Raw genomic sequence first — 18,195 nt, forward strand, 5'->3', positions numbered from 1 at the left:
TTTCAGAAAACTATATTTAATTTTTACAATTATTTTTGCACTAATTCTTATATGAGATGGTGAATAGGATAATATAAAAATATAATACTCATTGTATTGAACTTGTCGGAAAATGCATAAACGTATTTAATATTATTCCATTAGTAAAATATTATATGAGAAAATTACACTTAGCAATTTGATTGCAGACTATATGAAACCCTTGAAGTTTATTTGCTTTTAAATATAAAGGTTTATAATAAGGTGTAAAATATACCAATTTGCACCTTATTATAAAACCTTTATATTTACTAGATGGAGAATACTTGAAAATGTTATGAATATACATTTATATATGCTTGTTTATTTGAGTAATGGTTGGGTATTTTGAGCAAGTTGTAGTAGTATTCCATTTAATTTATTTTTTTTTAGTTATTAAAATATATTTCATTATTTATTTAGTTGCTTTACTTTTCTCGAGGATTTAAAATTAATGAATGAGAAAACCCTCAAAAGAGATCTAAGTTTGACAAGACTCTTTGATTCTTACTCTAAAGATGCAAATTTGAGAAAATTAGGCAATTCTTTCATCCAAATGCCCTTAAAAATCCTAATCAGGCAAAGTCTAGTCTTCTCAAAGCCACCTAGGGATGCATTTCAATGCCTTCATTAAAATGTAGACTGAGATACTTATCAATTTCTCTCACAAAATGTTTCACTCATGTTGCATGTTTAAAAAAAGAAAGTACTAAAATATCAACTCTATTTCTTCCAAAAAAAATATATATCAACTTAATGAGTTGCTGAGGGACTTTTTAACCGCACTCTTCTTTATGGGTATGAGTTGCCGTTTTTCTTCCTTCTCCAAACCCTAACCATAGTTCCTATGAGCGGAATATACTAGGTATGATGATGATCAACTCAATGAACTAGAAAAATAAGAGCGAAATCCTTGTATATTTGCCCCGATTTTTTTTTTTCACTTTATGAATGTGTCACAAAATAACCCAAATATAAAAATTACGGAGGGGCGAGGGAGTATTATTAAGGGGGCAGGGGAGAGCATATGCAAGTTCCCTTATTTTCATTCCTCATGCTCAATAAAAGAAGATAAGGAGTATTTAAGTTAAGGTTACATTTGTTTGAGCCTAAAGCTAAATTTCACACTCATAATAAATAATAAATTGCATTTATTCCTACAAATTATTCCATTCATGGATATATTTGCTACTACTAAATACAAACTGTTTCCACACAGAACTGCTTCCACACTGTCCCTTTCCTTAAATTGACAACCCATGGCAGCCTTCATAACTTGTCATCGAAAAAGGAGGATAACAGCAACTCATGGACAAAGTGAGACCTCCTAGCCCTCTCCTCCTGATCTTTGGACGACAACGGCGATGGTTTCACTTGCCTGTCACCATTGGAAGGTTAGACTCAGCAAGAAAATCTAATTCAGGTTAACTAGCACATCTAATGGTGATAGAAATACAGTTCTATTCTTACTTTTTTAGCACAAAGTAGTAAAATCCAAGAAAGTTGAATAAAACTAAGGCATAAGGTCTTCTGAGAGACGTCTCTAAGGCCCAACCCATAAAATCTTAATGTCTACTTACCGTATCTTTAATGCCCATTTACAATATCCTTAATTCATACTAACATTATCCTTAAATGCCTACTTATAGTATCCTTAATACCCGTTTACATCATCCTTCAATGTCTACTTACCGTATCCTTAATGCTTACTTTCAATACATTAAATGACTACTTACAATATCCTTAATGCCCACCGAATAAGCGTGCAGCACTTACGATATCTTAAATACCTATTTACAATATCTTTAATGCCCACCAAGTAACTTACTCTACATTTTCCTTTATGAGCCAACCCAATTAAAGATGTCCTTTAGAGAGATCGTATCTCACAAGAATTTGTGAAATTGAGGACCTAATTTGCTACAAAACAGCAATATGACTGATCTAATAACAAGTAACAAGTAAATTGCAGAGCCCAATTCACGTGTAGATGAATGTAAAAGATCGAATGAAATAAAAGTCAGTTGAACATTTTTGCTTATCTTTGTCTTAATCTTCATACTTGGATTAGTATAAAGTGAAAGAAATTTTATACTTTCATTTTGGCGTGAGTATATGTATTCTTAGGAGCCTCTAATTTCATGTTGTGGAGATTTGTTTACTAATTTGAACTTAGAGTTAGCCAAATCATCCCTCCCTTCCCTATCATCCATCATTCGCTTAAGTGTTCTCTAACTGGTGTTTTCTGTATCAATTAGACTACAGTTACAATCCTTTAGACACATTCATTTCCTCCCTATTCATTTCACATGCCACCCTCTTCGTTTGTCCTTACAAACCTTTGAAACTTCAAAGAATCATCCCTAAACATATTCCACCTTCATCCTATCCTTGTATTTTCTGGTTAGTCAAACCCGAGTATACAACAAACATGCAGAAACAATCATAACCACAACATCAAACTAACGTTTTTCAAGCAATGATACTCTATCTCTGATGATCTTGCTTCACATGATATAAATGAAAGTTTTAATATCATAGTCTTCAATTATATCCCAGGTAATGGAAGCTTTCATATCATGTTTGTCCAATTAAGAGGATGTACTGAAGCTACCCAAAATGCTTGGAAATTCATACGCCATATTTTTAGATGGGAGAATGGGGGGTTTGTGTATTGAAAGGCTTAATTTAGGTATCGTATAGTATCATATTTGTTTTAACGTTTTTTTAAATAAGAAAAATCAAAGTAAGAGAGTAAGACATATTCGGTTAAATCATTTTATAAAGCAACTTTTTCTTGGTCGTGCACCGAGGCGAGGCATAGAAGGGTCTTGTAGCCTAGACGCAAAGCACAAAGCAAAAGTGCAAGCTACTCGTAGGTAAAGCGCACTTTTTACTCAAAAGCTCAAAAATATTTCTAAACACATCTACCATAAAACAATATGATAAGGATATAGTTGCATTAAGATCTAAAACATTTGCTATCAGTGTGCTAAGCTACTGATTAGTGCAAAATTCAAATCTAAAATTCATCTCTTTCATCCCTACATTAGCGATGGCGGAACTTATAAGGGGCAGGTAGGGGCTTTGCCACCTCGAGATTTTCGGCAAAAAATTTTTAGTATACAACTGTTATTTTACAATTTTTTATAATATCAGCCCAACAAATAGAGGCAATTTATACAAGGAGAATAACTGAAATGAAATTTAAAAAAATAAAAAGAATTTTATATCTTATAAGTTATAATATCAAATTAGGAATGAAATTATTATTTAACAACTAAAAAAACAAGAAGAAAGCAATTGAGAGAAATCCAAAAAATCAAAAATTAAGCTTACCATCCACAATTAAAGGGTAAAGGTTTGTTTTAAATTTTCAATTGAATTTTCTTATCTTATTTAATAGGAGTAATTAGTTTGAATAAGTGAATACTTGAATCACGTAAAACCCACACAATAACACCATTAAATATTAACAAACCCTAATCCCTATTCTTTTAGAAAAATATCATACAATGAATGATCAAACAAAACCTTAATCCCTAATTGAACGGATATATACCTAAAATAGAAAATGTTCAATAAGAAGAGAGTAATTTTGTTACATCTTGATTCTTTAATATATTTTTACTACCTTCAAATATACACTGTCAATGAAATTATTGATGATTTTAAAGTGCTATAAGAGCATCATATTTACTTTAATTTAAAATTTACGTTATGATTTTTGGTTGTATTGATTGACTATATATTAGTTGAATTCAAAAATGTTAACTCCACACCCTCTAAGATTTTGTTCAAGTTTCGCCATTGTACATTAGTAAATCTCTCCACCCTTTCACATGCCTTCACCCTATCTGATTGCACTCATCAACGCCCACAAATTCAGATCTAAAATTCATCTCTCTCATTCCTTCCCATTCCACCCACATACTTGGCCTCTTGAATCAAGTGGCGGTGGTGGGAATCCAAGAAATTTGTGATAATGTTAACGAAAAGAGGTTTTTGGCACTAATGCTTTCCTCTTACAACACACGAGAGGTTTTTTCAAGGACTTAGGACTTGAATTTGGTTTGGTCATGTAATAAAATTGAGAATACAAATTGGGTGTCTTTATTTGGCTAGATTTAAATAAGAGTTTTGTAATTCAATGGTTGAGTCAATGGTTTCAAAGGCTGGTGAAATGTCATTATATTAACACCTGAAAAGGGATTTGGGTTTGAAATCAATATTTTTGTAGGTGTTGACTAACTAAAATAGTTCATGTAGTGGTTTTGGGAAAATTTTGTTTTATATGGTGAACTTGAGCAAGCATGAAGTATTATTTAGTGGTTTAAATTTGAGCAAGGATATAGTTTTATTTGGAGGTTAATGTCAAATTTGCCTTAAAATCATCTTGCCCCCATTTGTAATCTCCTAACGCCCAATATGTATGATACAATCATTACAATATAAAAACCATAATTTTGGTCCTTGCAGCACTATGTTTCTATAGAGTATAAATCAACCATTACTCTTTTCTTGTATAAATGCAATTTTTGTGTTCAATTTTGACGCACAAATGATCCATTAGATATTCCTACCTCATATGACAATGCTTAAAAAACAGAGCTCAAGGGATGCTTATTGGTAATGTGAAAAGGTATTTTATTTACCAGTGTTATTTGGAAATGAGATACAGCATATTGAATCACAGTTTAGTATTTTGTTTTTTGATAAGAAAAAATATATTTATAAAAAAAGTAATAAGATACAAGATTAGGGATAAAGCATCCCTTGAAAACAAGAAAACTTCATAAAGATTCTCCATCATTCCTAAAAAGATCATCTAGAGAAAAATTTGAAAACAAGCCATTGGCCTTAGCTTAAAACGTGGCAAGGAACTTGGCTCTCTCCAAATCATACCTTAAGGTTCTCACAATGATATTTTTTCACTAGATTATGAGGTGAGATGCTATTATGATAGGTGAGGGTGGACGCAATGGTGGTGCTTCGTCAATGGTGGTGAGGGTGGACAACAACAAGTACAGGCGTAGATGTGAAGTGAAGAGGTCTGGTGATGAACTTTGAGCAGGAATTAGTGGGGGTCATGGTTACCGTTGGGTGGAGCGGAGGAGGATGGATAGGTGGGTGGCTACTAGGTAGGGATGGGGAATGAGTGGCTGCTGTGATGATGGGGAGTGGAAGGTGAGGTTTTTCTTTTTTTTTCTTCTTTTTCTCTAACTTTTTATTTGTTTTAATTTTACTTTTTTTTAAATGAAATGACTTATTCAACAAGTAGATGGTTACCTTAGTGCACTATTGGAAAACACTCATTATAGTCCAGATTATTCATGGCCAACCAATAGATGAGATTATTGTAGGAAAATCATAAAAAGATTTGATTATTGTTGGTAATTTGTCATTATTATTGAAGTCCAATTAACTTTAGGCCACTTCAGATCTACTTCTGTTCAGGTCAACTACAGTCAAGTATAACTAAGTTTTCATCAGTCATTTTAATTTAGTTTCATTTTGAATTAGATATCCGTCATATTCAGGTAATAGATATTTGATTATAGTTTTAGTGCTCATTGTTCTTCAGTTCGTGGCAATCTCGAGTACGTGTCCATGATGGGATTGATTACTTAGGTCTTAGCATACCAAAAATTAGGTGCAAGTTTGAATCAGAAATCATATGAAATCATTTTGTCCACTTTTAGGGGTTGTTTGGTATGAAACTTTTTAAGATTGGAAACGGATTCAATTATTCGTTACCGTTTGAAAGTGTTTGGTATGGTTTTTGGCTATCCATTACCATTTCCTATTGGAAATCATTACCACTCATTTGTTATCTCTCAAATACTAGTGGAAACAAATAATGTTACCTTTCTATCTTTCATTTTGAAACTCCAACCTTCAAGCTAGATTCTCTTCCTTGATATTTTCTTCTTCAAGTGCTCCTAACTAACAAAGTATATCATCTTCCTCTCCCTCTAATTTTTAATTTGTTTTGATTCTTTCTCTTACATGCAACAGGAATAAAATTATAGGTAAAGATCTAAAATTTTCAATATTATTCAATCAAATCTCACATCTTCGACTATTTCAAATTGCTTTTCAATTATGGTTAATTTTCTGGAATTAATATATAAAGAAAAGGTTGCAGTTTCATAATTTTTTTCTTTTTTCATTATATTCTATAAAGGGAGATTATATTTCAGTTGTTTGTTGGCTTGATTTCATTTGTTGTAGATGAATTTTAATAAAAATGTGCATAATTGTTTTGATGAAGTGAATTTCAAGGGTATATTTTAGGAAATTTGATGGTGGTGAGCGAGTGAAGTGGTTTGTGGGGGTGGGACTAAGGTTTTGGTGGTGGTGATGATGGTAAAGTGTGAATAGGGGTTTGTGGCTTCTATTAATTTGAACTGATTATGGAGGGATAATGCAATATTAATAGGTGTTTCCCTTTTCAATAGCATACCAAACAACAAATAACAACTATTACCATTATCCTTACCCTTCTTAAAAGGTTCCTTTCCATTCCATTTCCATTCTTAATACCAAACACCCCCTTAAAGTGTACATCATTGGCATTTAGTATTTAATTAACACTTTTAAAAGTTAGCAGGCATAACTTATCAAGTGCAAAGCATAAACATAGACCAAAAAGGTTACAAAACAAGTACTATACCAACCTTTTTAGTGCTGTGTCCTCTTTGCCTTTGTTTATTGAACTTATACCAGCTAATGATTGAGACTCAGCAATCACGATGTCATCAGCCATAGGCAACATAAAAGAAGATAGCAACGGATCAGCTGCAGCATTAGAAGATGACACTATACGGGAAGAGCCCCCCAATAAGGACTGTAAGTTCCTTTCCTGCAGTTCTTTTCTTAGGAACGTACGTGTTGAATGAGCTCCATTTTTATGAGATTTACTCTTGCTCTGCACGTTCATATAGTCAAGAAGCTCAAATGTTATATGATATCCTCGACACAAATATTTTCTACTATTTCCATTTTTTGTTAGTCTAAGTCACTATTGCTTCAAATATTAAGGTGATGTCATTTCCACGTGGGTGGGTTTTGAAGAGAGAAGATGTGAGAGTAAATATGAATGAGAATATTTAAAGGGGGAAGTGGACCAAAAAGACTAAAAATGTTACAAACATATACTTTGAAATGAGAGGGAAAAGCTCAAAAAATTTCAGCAAGAGTGTTTGGACATGTAAACATATCCTAAATTAATCATTAACTTCACATAATATCTTAAGTTTTCCGCTCATTGGGAAATTCTGTTAGGGATACTAAAGAGTAGCTATATTCTAAGTCAGTATTTGTCTCCACACAATCACATAAGAGCTTAACGATTCAAATAACCTGCATACATATGGAGCATTCCTTACCCTACCTAGCATAGATCTATGTTGGTTTGTACTTGTAATGAATTACATGATACAGTGGATAGAAAAACAAAGCACTCAATCAAACACTAAAATTAAAACTGCGTAGCAAAAAGGATATTTTAAAAAGATTCCCGTGTTGCAATGTGATATGTGCAACCATATTGACCCCTATCCTCATAGCACAAACAGGGCATACCTGAGTACAAGAAGAATCACAGTTAAGGGAAGTAAATTAAGAAGCCATGCACTGTCAACATAAACACAATTCCTCAAAGTAAAAAATCAAAAGAAAAGAAAAACTTTAATCAATGTTTTGGGTTAATTTCATTCAAGTACCTTGATGTTTATCCTCTTAATATGACATATATTAGACTTCTACTACATATATCCTATATGGGGTAAAAATCATTCCATAAGGTTTCCCGAAAAATTGACAAGCATGCCAGGTGAACTTGCGACACCCGATATATAAAGTATAATCTTTAATTTAGGACATCTAAGAATGCAGTTTAATAGTGTTTCTTGTTTAAAAGTAATAAGTCAAGTACCCTATTGACTCTGAACATAGGCCCACAATAAAAAAATGTCCTGGATAAATAACTTCAAAGAAAACAACATAATCAAAATACTCCACAGGTTCAGGTTTGAGGGTAGTGATTCCTTCCCGAGCTAAAATACAAATTGTCAATCAAAAAACTCAGGAGATCTAAGAAGGCAGTTTAGTAGTGTTTCTTGTTTAAAATTAGCAAGTCAAGCACCCTATTGACTCTGAACATAGGCTGACAATTAAAGATATCCCGGATAAATAGCTTTAAACAAAACAGCATAACCAAAATACTCAACAGGTTCAGGTTTGAGGGTAGTGAACTGGTGATGCCTTCCCGAACTAAAATACAAATTGTCATTCAAATAGACCCCATGAAATCATTGGCTAACTCCCAATACAAAGCAAGCTACGAGTACATGTTAAGTTCTAATATTTCATAGTTGTAGCCTGTATGGAAGACAAAAGAGAATGAGAAGAAAATTTCTCAATCAGCAAGCAAGTACCAAAAAGGCAACTCCTAAGACATACCAAGCACGCCATTCAAGGCCAGATTAGGATGAAAAGAGCCAAGATAATGATGAAGATCAAGTGTCTATGATTGATGAAATTTGATAAACTCAACTAAGTTAATTTAAGCTCAATTAGAAGGTCTTTTATGCCTTGTACAATTGAAAGTTCACCTCAATGACCCAAAGCCATCAAATGTGATTCTAATAATGAAGATTAGGATGAAAAGAGCCAAGATAATGATGAAGATCAAGTGTCTAGCATAGCAGCTTGTAGAAAAGACTTCTCCTATGAACTAGGGAGGGTCTTCATACAACCTTGATGAGGCTTAAAAATAGAAAAGCTAAGAACGAAAACTAGTAAAGTATCTCTCTAGTCTCTACCATGAAAAACCTATAACATCATGGTTGAATACTAAGACCATATCAAATATTCTTTATTATCTTCATGTATAGCCGTTTCATCCTCTTCAAAGTATCTCTAATAATTATCCTCATTACTCTAAATCAACTCTTAAAAACATCTTTTAACCTCGATAGATTCAAGATCCAATAGTCAAATCACTAATACAACAATCTTTCATGAAAAATCTTATTCAATGTCTTCACGTACAACAATTGCTCTCCTCTCCATAAGAATTCAAAATTTATGTCCAAGACATGGAATCCTCATGTTATGAGATATTGGATGCTAATGAGAAACTAGTTTCCCATGCTCATGAAATACTAAATGCACTTGGTCGCTTCTTTCCATTGCCAAAGCCATCATAGGTCTACAAGTTCATAACCCAATCATGTCTTCGCATTATATTTATACATAGCAGCGCTTGATGGCAATCCAATCACCCCAACTTTAAATCAGTCCAACTACAAACTTCTAACTTGCCATTGATTTAAAGATTTTATCTTTTATGTTCATAAGATTTCATCCATAAACCGAGTAGGATCAAATCTACTTCTTTAAGCTTTTTGGTTAGATTCAAAATATTGACATTCGTACGAGGTTTTAGTTGTGCAATTAAGCCACCCTAGCTATTTAGGATAAGTCATGAATTACAAGTTGTAGCTTTCTATTTTAGGAAAGTATCTTGTACTGAAAGTGGAAATAAATTGGTCCAAAGAATGAATCCCAAAATGAAGAAGAACTTCAAAAAGTGCAGAGATAACCCAAGATTATGATCCAATCCAAGATCCAACAAAGAGGAAAATACCATATAGGCGTCCAAGGCCCACATTAATGGTTTTGTCCAATAGATCTTCCAAGCCCAATCATGATAGTTTTGTCCGATAGATCTTCTAATGTTAGGATCAAGTTGTTGCTTTCGATCCCAATATGAAAGATGCTATGTTACAATTGCTCCTATATATAGGGAAGATGGAATTTCAAGAGAGTTAAATTTCATCCAAATAATCAAATGCTAGAAAAGATAGAAGTGAAGAATCTTAGTTTGAGCTGAAGTCTAATGGGAATAGGACTTTAGTCCAAAGTGTGAGGCTTTAAATTAGGATTTAGGACCAATCAAACGTTTATCCTAACTTCTAGCTTAGAAAGTTATATTTTTCTTTCATTTAGGCTAGACAGTTAATTAATGATTTCCTCTCCTTTTTTATTTAGACTTGTTTTTCCTATTTTCACTAAAATTTAAATCAACTTAGTCAAAAAAAAATCGATCTTGATGTACTGTAAGTAATCAGTCCTATGAAAAGGAAATCAACGGTGAATTCTTCAACAAAAACTCAAATAACTTTTAGTTTTTGTTTTGGCTCATAACTCTTTACAAGATTGATTAATTAAAGTCATTCATGATTAACAGACCTTAAGAAAAACTTATTATGTTCTTGAAAATCTTAGAAATTCAATCATGTGGGAATTATGTGTATCGAAGTTTTGGTTTGAGTTGTTGAATCTATCAATCACAAACATTTGTTTGTCATCATCATCAAACCCATTCATAAGGCATTTTCATCACCAAACAATCATCCAAAAGTCGCCACATCCAAACCAATATCACCTACATCCACCAACCATAAATTTATTTGTCAATTGTGATTCCTAACTTACTTTTCACAAACCCAAACCTCTCTCAATCATCATTAGACTCTCACGCAGATATCCATAAAGATTCAATCTTTGCATCTTATCCACATTCCAAAACCACTCCAAACCCTAATTCAATTTCATAAAAAGCTAAATCGTCAAAGATCCTACTTTTTTCATTTTCCTTCGCCAAACATCTTATATCCATCATTCTCTATCCCTTCCCTATTTTAAAACCACAAAAACTTCCATATTTACCTCAAAAACCCCAATTTCAAATCTCTATGACCTCTCATCCAAACCTAAATCCTACTCCATTTACGATTTGCCTAAAATTACATATGGATATAGTTCCCCATTAGTACATGCGATTCTGAATCAGTGCTTTCCTTTTAATCCTTGATATCCATGCAAATGAAGAAAGCCATGTGAACGCCTCTTATGGTAAACTAGGATAAATATGGGTATCTCTTTAAAATATGTGGTTATTCATATCTTGCGTCAATCATTATGATCTAATAAGACATTAAGAATGCTTACTTGATTGAGAAATGAAATGAGAGTATAGTTTTTATACTCAATGAAATATGTGCAAGAGTCATGAAAATAATGCTCCTTTTCTATGTGGCCCAATTTTAGTCATATGAGCTTAAGTTCGTCCCAATATGTATTAGAAGATGGTTTCATTAATTGTATAAATCATCCACATTCACGATAACCTTACTAATACATCCATCCAAGACGATAAGAAAGGCATCTGAAAAATAAGGGCTAGATGCCCCAACATTCAACTAAAACAAAATAATCATGGTAAAGCATGGCAAGCGAAATATTGAACGAGAAAAATTTGAGCAAATAATGCAGAGTAGATTTGGCCCATACAGAACTCGCTAATATTTTAGACCTTGAAAGAATAAAATACAGGTTCGTGCAACGATCAAAGTAGGTGTCCTCTTTACTATAGGTATAGGTCCCTCTCGTTTCCCTCCCAAGTAAATTTTAAAAGTTGCGCATAACAGTTTCTTCCAGGAGTTAATATACCCCCTCCCATCTCACTCACTCTACGTGAACAATTAACTATTTTAGCACTTTTCTCCTACTGATACGTTTTCTGGATATGTTATAACTCAAAATCCCTAACATCTACCTTCTCAATTTGCTAGAGGCAAAGAAATAACAATATGGCTTTCCTAAACCTCTCAAAAGCAGATTCCCAATTGATTTTTCATGTCGATAGAAGTAAAGGGTAGAATGTGCAAACTTTACTTCACTAGTCTTTAACAGGTCGGTTCACTTTAATATATAGAAAAATCCATCCAATAAAAGTCCTAAAATAGTCTAATTAACCAAAACAATCCAATAAGATCCATCATTGAGCATAGATTTGCAGATGACACACCCACGTGCATGCAACAATGACACTCCCCCATTAATTCCAATCACTAACAAATACTATATGTACCAAGGTAATATGTAGTGATACTCAACAAACAAAAAGCTTGAAAATTCAAACTCCTCCAAGCTCCACCTAAACCTACTCCATTCACCTCTTTATATTACTTCATAATACTGTATCTCGCGACTTCATATCTTGATCATTCCATTAAATTTATTACATCTTACTAAAATTGTTAAAGAAAGCTTGATTACACTCTTCCCAAAATCACTCTTTGCTGACATGAGTCACCTCACTCAAATGCATGTGCCAACATATCAATTGAACATCAATTTTCAAAACACCGTCTGACAACCCAAAAAACACCCAACAACATCCAAAAAGGCAAAATACTTTTTGATTTTCATTTCTACACACAATTAAGCTCGGTAAACATATAGAGCAATAACAATCAGGGAAGCAACCTAGGTCCTAGTGTATTTACCTAATTCTATCATAATTCATAGTACCATGTCCCAACTTCACTACTTGATCACTGAATAAAATTATACAGCTTGCTAATTGTTTCGAAAAGGTACACACAGTCTTTGCGAAAACCTATTTTGTGAACAAATTCATACCCCAAGAAACAACCACCACCCAATTAGGCAATCTTTTCCATTCTTAATCACCCAATTAAGCAAGGGGACTAAAACAACTATGAATTTGAAAATCTATTTTCATAAAGAACAAAGCACTAGCAATTATAAGACATTACAACAGCAGTTAAAATATTTCAAAAGACAAAATCCTCAAAAAGAAAAGAAATAAAGTAAAATAAAAATACCCCATTTCTAAGTTCATCGGGGTGTACATCATCAATGTGGCAACACAACCCAATGATGTCGCAATGGTAATTACAAAACGGGCAAGGAAACTCCTCCAGTATATCATCATCAACATCAACATCTTCAAAGGCCATAAAAACATCTGTAAAATTCCCACAAATAGTAAAATGAAACCATCTTTTGTGATTAATAGCAAAGAATGAATTAGAAAATAACCTGAACGAGTTTGAAAAGCAGATTGACAACGTTTAGACACAGAAGAAGAGGGAGTATTCCAAGAATCATCATCCATGATTGAAATCGAAAGATGAATCGGTGAAAAGAAAGGATGGAAAAGCAATCAGGGTTTGGCACGAGAAAGTTGAAGGATTGTTTATGATGGAGATTAGTAAATTGGGAGTGAGAAGCAGAGAGATGGAGTCAGAAAGTAGAGAGGAGAGAGAATTGGAAGTGGAGAAAGATGGAGGTTGAGACTTGGAAATTGGGATTTGGGAATTGGGAAATGGGAATTGGCAATGGGGACAAGGAAGATCATGAGATGAGAATTCACTAGGCTATTAGTAGTTTAGTACTACTAGCTAGTAATAACTACTTGCATCATAATGTGAAAGAATTACTTACATGATAAAATACCTACCTTGAATATAACAACACCATTTAAATCTTAAAACATCTAATTTAAGTCTTATTATACCTAATTTGAATCTTAAAACACATACTTTAGTTTTATAACAGCTACTTTGGAACTTGAAAAACCTACTTTGGATCTTATGATTCATACTTTTATTAAAACGCTTAATTTGAATCATTCCGTTAGACAACACATCATTGGAGGTTAAATTAAAGTTTGGATCTAAGAATTGAACGATGATGTCGATGATGCCAAATAAACCAAGAAGCAGCAATCCTTAAAAACAACAATTATAGATTGTGCTCCATTTCCTTTGAAGTTGTTATTGTCATTGGGTGTAGTTACCTTCATTATTACTTTGTTCTTGAGCATTTTTGTGTTGGTGTGATGATTGATTGTTCTTTGTTTTACCTCTGATGCCATTGCGGCATCTATTGTTGTTGTAGTCCCCATTTTGTTCTTTATATTTGTTTGTCTTCGTTGGACATTGATTAGTTTTGTGTCCTAGTTCACTACACTCATAAAACCTTATCTTCTCACCTTGATAGTTGAATCCTGTGTGACTCTTGTTACATGGCTTGCAGATACAGGTCTTCTTATTATTATTATCACCTTGACGAGCATGGTTGTTGTTGGAGTTATTATTGTAGATGTTCTTGTAGTTATTATTGCGATTTCTCTTGTAATTTCCCCCATTAATATAACGAGCCTTTTTATTTAGACCCTAGATTTGGTAATTTCCTCTATGGTCTTTCTTTTATTTTTGTCAAAAACTTTCTTTTCTCTTTTCAAGATTCTCTCAATGGAAACAACTTTCACATATATTTTTTAAAGAGTTTCTAAGGTACTACCACTAAGCTTCTATTAGATTTTAAAACTTAGCCTATCTTCATACTTTTGAGTCATTGTATTATCATCAAGACTATGTTAGGGTAAAACAACCATAAAATTTTTGGCTCAATTTCGATTTCACTGCACTTGTTTGTTAATACTTGTTGCAAGATTTAATTTTCTCAATTCGTAATAGTTTAGAGGAGAAAATTAGCAATGAAACAACCCTAGACTAATATTTTGCTTTATTTGGAATGCATTATTGGAGAATGAAGAAGATTAGTAATGAAACAGAGAAGAGATTTGGAGGAGAAAATGTAAAATCTTCGAATTTCCGACTCTTTAAACAAAAATAAAACGCAAAGGATGGGACTTAATCAAGGCAACAGAATTGTTACATGACAGAAAATTCAAATAATCAAGGCAACAAACCCATCAAGGAATTCACAAGTACAACCAAACAGATTAGATGACACAAGATCATAACCAACATCATAACTGTTAGTGTACATACCACCGGTGTCAATATCATTGTGTATGCTCATGAAAGAATTCGATAAAAGAACCTCTTTGCAACCCGTAAATTTTATTAGTTTCTTTAAATTTGCTATATAAAATAACATTTTGAACGACAGAGGAGTATATTGCAATTCTTGGAAGGGACTTACGCACAATGTTCTGACACAACCATCTAAACTTGACATATTTCAAAACACGGAGCAAGCAATTAGTAGTATACACAACCATGATCTCCGTACGCAAAGTAACTCCCCATCAAGATTAAAGAGTAATCCAATTGATATTGTGCATAATACTAAAACATGCCTATAGTAAAAACTGGACAAAAGCTCCAAAATCCAAAATCTCACAGGCAAGTTGCAACATTTAACTTGAAAAACAATGTCAACTTGGATTTAACAGACTGTACAAGAGGGTACAGAATTATAGATTATGAGAAGAGTTCGATTCACATCGGTTAATTTGTTCCTCTTTAGTTGCATGTAAAAATTAACCGGCCTTGCATCCGAATAAAAAAGTTCACCAAAAGCATACAAAAACTAAAACAAAAACAAATTCAGATTTTATTATATATAACATATCCTTGAACTTCAACCATTAGCTCAAATTTTTATTTGAGTTGGTTCTTAACATAGTATCGAAAGCTTGAGTTGGTTCTTAACATGTATCGAAAATCAGCATGACAAGAGCTTACGTATTCGTATATCAACCAAACCTGATTCAAAGTAGAATATTTAGCATAAGGTTTGAGGAGAGTTTATGTTGCATTCACCCTTCTAGCCAAAGGGCTCTACTGTAATGTGGGTGTTTGAGAATATATAGCATATCCTGCGACCTCATAAGCTTCAAGCTTTTGTTTGAGTTTGTTCCTCGATAGATTTGCTAGTATAAAAGAAATGCACCGGTGATAAACGCGGAGGACACGAAAGTGAGAAGCAATTGTACAAAAAAGAATTCACCAACTCTATATCCGATTCAACAATGATCAATTCTTCAAGCTAATCATTAAAGAAATGTGATTTAAATATACAACATTTTAGAGGATTAGATAAGATTATATAATGAATAACAAATCACATGATTAATATGTCAAGATAACATCTAATCATTGATCAAATTGATATGAAAACAAGTACAATCTGATATCATTAGTTAACTACTAGGAAAATCCAAAAGAGTTTCCATATCATCCTACTAAATCAAAATCAAAATCACCTAATTGAGAGTAATAAGATTCCCCAAAAAATTTTACTATTTCTACTTGTTCTTGATAGTAATACCAAGCTCACCAGCAACAATAACAGTGGTAGCCATGTCAAGGAACATACCATGCTCAACTACACCAGGAAGCCTCAAAATTGCATCACTAGCAAGATTGAGATCCCCAACATCTTTCTTAAAATACAAATCAATTATATAATTTTCATTATCAGTAACAAAGGGCTTACCATTTTCAGGGTAAGTCCTAAGTTTTGCAACACATTCAGAATCAGCAAACAAATTCTTTAATCTTTCAGCAGTGAATTTCCAACAAAAGGGAACAACTTCAACCGGCATAGCTAAACCACTTCCACCCAAATGCTTGACTAACTTTGATTCATCAACAATACAAATGAATTTCTTACAAGCACTTTCAATCATCTTTTCCCTTAATAAAGACCCACCTCTTCCTTTTACCAAATTCATGAATGGATCAACTTCATCTGCTCCATCGATTGCAAGATCCACTACTGGGTATGTATCAAGATCTGATAATGGAATCCCACATGAAACGGCTTGTTCATGGGTCATCTTTGAAGTGGGTATTCCAACAATGTTTTTGAGTTTTCCTTGACGCAACAATTCACCAATTCTTGCAACTGCATGTTTTGCAGTAGACCCAGTTCCTAAACCAATCACCATACCTGATTCAACATATTCAACCGCTTTGTAAGCTGCAATTTGCTTCAATTCGTCTTGAGATAAAACCCGAATTGAGGAAGGTGAACCCAATGAAAACCCACTTTCAATTGCCGCTTTTTCAGAGGATATGAAATGGGTGCAAGGAATAGCCATTTTTAACAAATAAAAAAAGAATAAATTAGTTATCACAATTGAATTTAATACCAACAAAAATAAATGGGATACCAAATTAGATTTTGATTAAAGAGAGAAACCCAGAAAAAGATAAATTTTTGAGAGGTACCCAGAAAAAAATAGAGGGAAAAGTGAGATGGGCAGGAAAGATAAGGGGTTAGTTTGGGAATTTATAGAGGAAAAGGATGATAAGAATGGTTTTGAGTGGTGGACGGGAGAGGGAGAAGAAAAGGGGAAACTTGGGATAAATTAGGGTTTTTATGCCGAACCAATACAAGTCTAAAGTAGACAAATTGACCGAATCCGGATGGAGTATGAAGGATGCCATGAGTAATGCTTTAAATAGAGGCCAATGTTTGTGGTGGAGGCCTGGAGCATGAGGAATTATTATTTGTTTGTGTGTTGGAAAAGTAAAGGCGTGTTGATGCGACGGCCATGTATAGGATTGGATTATGGATGGATGGTCTCTCATTTCCCAAGATCTTCCTTTTCATATTGGGAACATTTCTTTAATTTGTGTCGAATATTGTGCCCTAGCATAGTATACTTCCTCAATTTCAAAATACTTACAATATTTGATTTTTTTACGTAATTTAATATATGTATAGGATGAGATGCGTTTTATTAGGCCGGTCTAATTGAATATTTTGTTTTACCAATTTCACAAATTAAAAAGTTGATTTCAAGAGTTAAAATACCGATTTAAAAACTTAAAATACCAATTTAAAATACCAATTTCAAGGATTTGAAATTGACATTTTAAATCAAGGAATTTGACGGTTTTAAGACTTTGAGTGTCAATTTCAATACTTAAAAAACCAAATTTAAGATTTAAAAGACTAATTGCAGGACATTAAATTGTCATTTTAACTTTAAAATATGATGACTCAATCAATAAAGTTGATATTATAAAATTTTAAATTAACAAAGTCTTAAAATAGTATTTTTAAGTCTTGAAGTAGTCCTTTAGAGTCTTAAAATTAGTATGTCAGAATATTTTAAAAATACTATTAAGCCCGGGCGAATTGCAAGGTTAAGGTCATCTCACAGGAGACTAATTGTTTTTGTAATGTCTATTTTACCTCTATTTTATCCTTCTTTTTGCCTCATAAACTTATAAGTACCATTATTTACTCCTTCCTTATTTTATTAATTTTTCCTTCCCAACTAAAACTAATAACTCCCTTCATATTAAATTTTCTTTTCGAAGTGATTTTTTTATTTCTTCAACAACTTTATAATTGATTTTCATCCTCCCCATTTATTGCGTTAGAGATGCCTTCAATTCTCATCTTCTAAGTGTATGCTCTTTTCTTATCCCCATGTAATATGCACCGTGTATTTTGTTGTTGTTTTAATCTAGGCGTTAGATTTACCAAACCCTAAAATCCTCCCCTCTATAATCATCTCCCTCA

General features: G+C 33.0%; 2 protein-coding genes across 3 annotated transcripts; both read right to left on the bottom strand.

Moving 5' to 3' along the window:
* Window positions 1-335: 335 nt before the first annotated feature.
* On the bottom strand, window positions 336-13,307 carry LOC130828102 (protein DEHYDRATION-INDUCED 19 homolog 3-like). 2 transcript variants are annotated; one of them, XM_057693903.1, is made up of 4 exons: window positions 12,940-13,289; window positions 12,723-12,844; window positions 6,699-6,949; window positions 336-1,396 (listed from the first exon to the last, which is right to left on the bottom strand). In XM_057693903.1, the coding sequence occupies exons 1-4, from the start codon at window positions 13,013-13,015 to the stop codon at window positions 1,288-1,290; spliced, it is 558 nt and encodes a 185-aa protein (XP_057549886.1). In that variant the 5' UTR covers window positions 13,016-13,289; the 3' UTR covers window positions 336-1,287. The 2 variants fall into 2 exon arrangements, with proteins under 2 accessions (XP_057549886.1, XP_057549885.1); XM_057693902.1 differs by having other exon boundaries at window positions 340-1,396; window positions 12,723-12,865; window positions 12,940-13,307.
* A 2,514-nt stretch (window positions 13,308-15,821) lies between these two features.
* Window positions 15,822-17,196, bottom strand: LOC130828101 (probable ribose-5-phosphate isomerase 2). Its single transcript, XM_057693901.1, has one exon. It carries the CDS (start codon window positions 16,757-16,759, stop codon window positions 15,962-15,964), a length of 798 nt encoding a protein of 265 aa, XP_057549884.1. The 5' UTR covers window positions 16,760-17,196; the 3' UTR covers window positions 15,822-15,961.
* Window positions 17,197-18,195: the final 999 nt, after the last annotated feature.

Source organism: Amaranthus tricolor, chromosome 12 (assembly GCF_026212465.1).
Source record: "Amaranthus tricolor cultivar Red isolate AtriRed21 chromosome 12, ASM2621246v1, whole genome shotgun sequence".
Taxonomy (NCBI): Eukaryota; Viridiplantae; Streptophyta; class Magnoliopsida; order Caryophyllales; family Amaranthaceae; genus Amaranthus; species Amaranthus tricolor.

Excerpts from the sequence above, each read along its gene's own strand:
- LOC130828102 (XM_057693902.1), bottom strand. The coding sequence starts at position 13,015 with ATGGATGATGATTCTTGGAATACTCCCTCTTCTTCTGTGTCTAAACGT. Across the intron at positions 12,866-12,939 it reads TGCTTTTCAAACTCGTTCAG|ATGTTTTTATGGCCTTTGAA; the intron begins GTTATTTTCTAA and ends GGAATTTTACAG. Across the intron at positions 1,397-6,698 it reads GAGGACACAGCACTAAAAAG|GCAAGTGAAACCATCGCCGT; the intron begins GTTGGTATAGTA and ends CAATGGTGACAG.
- LOC130828101 (XM_057693901.1), bottom strand. The coding sequence starts at position 16,759 with ATGGCTATTCCTTGCACCCATTTCATATCCTCTGAAAAAGCGGCAATT.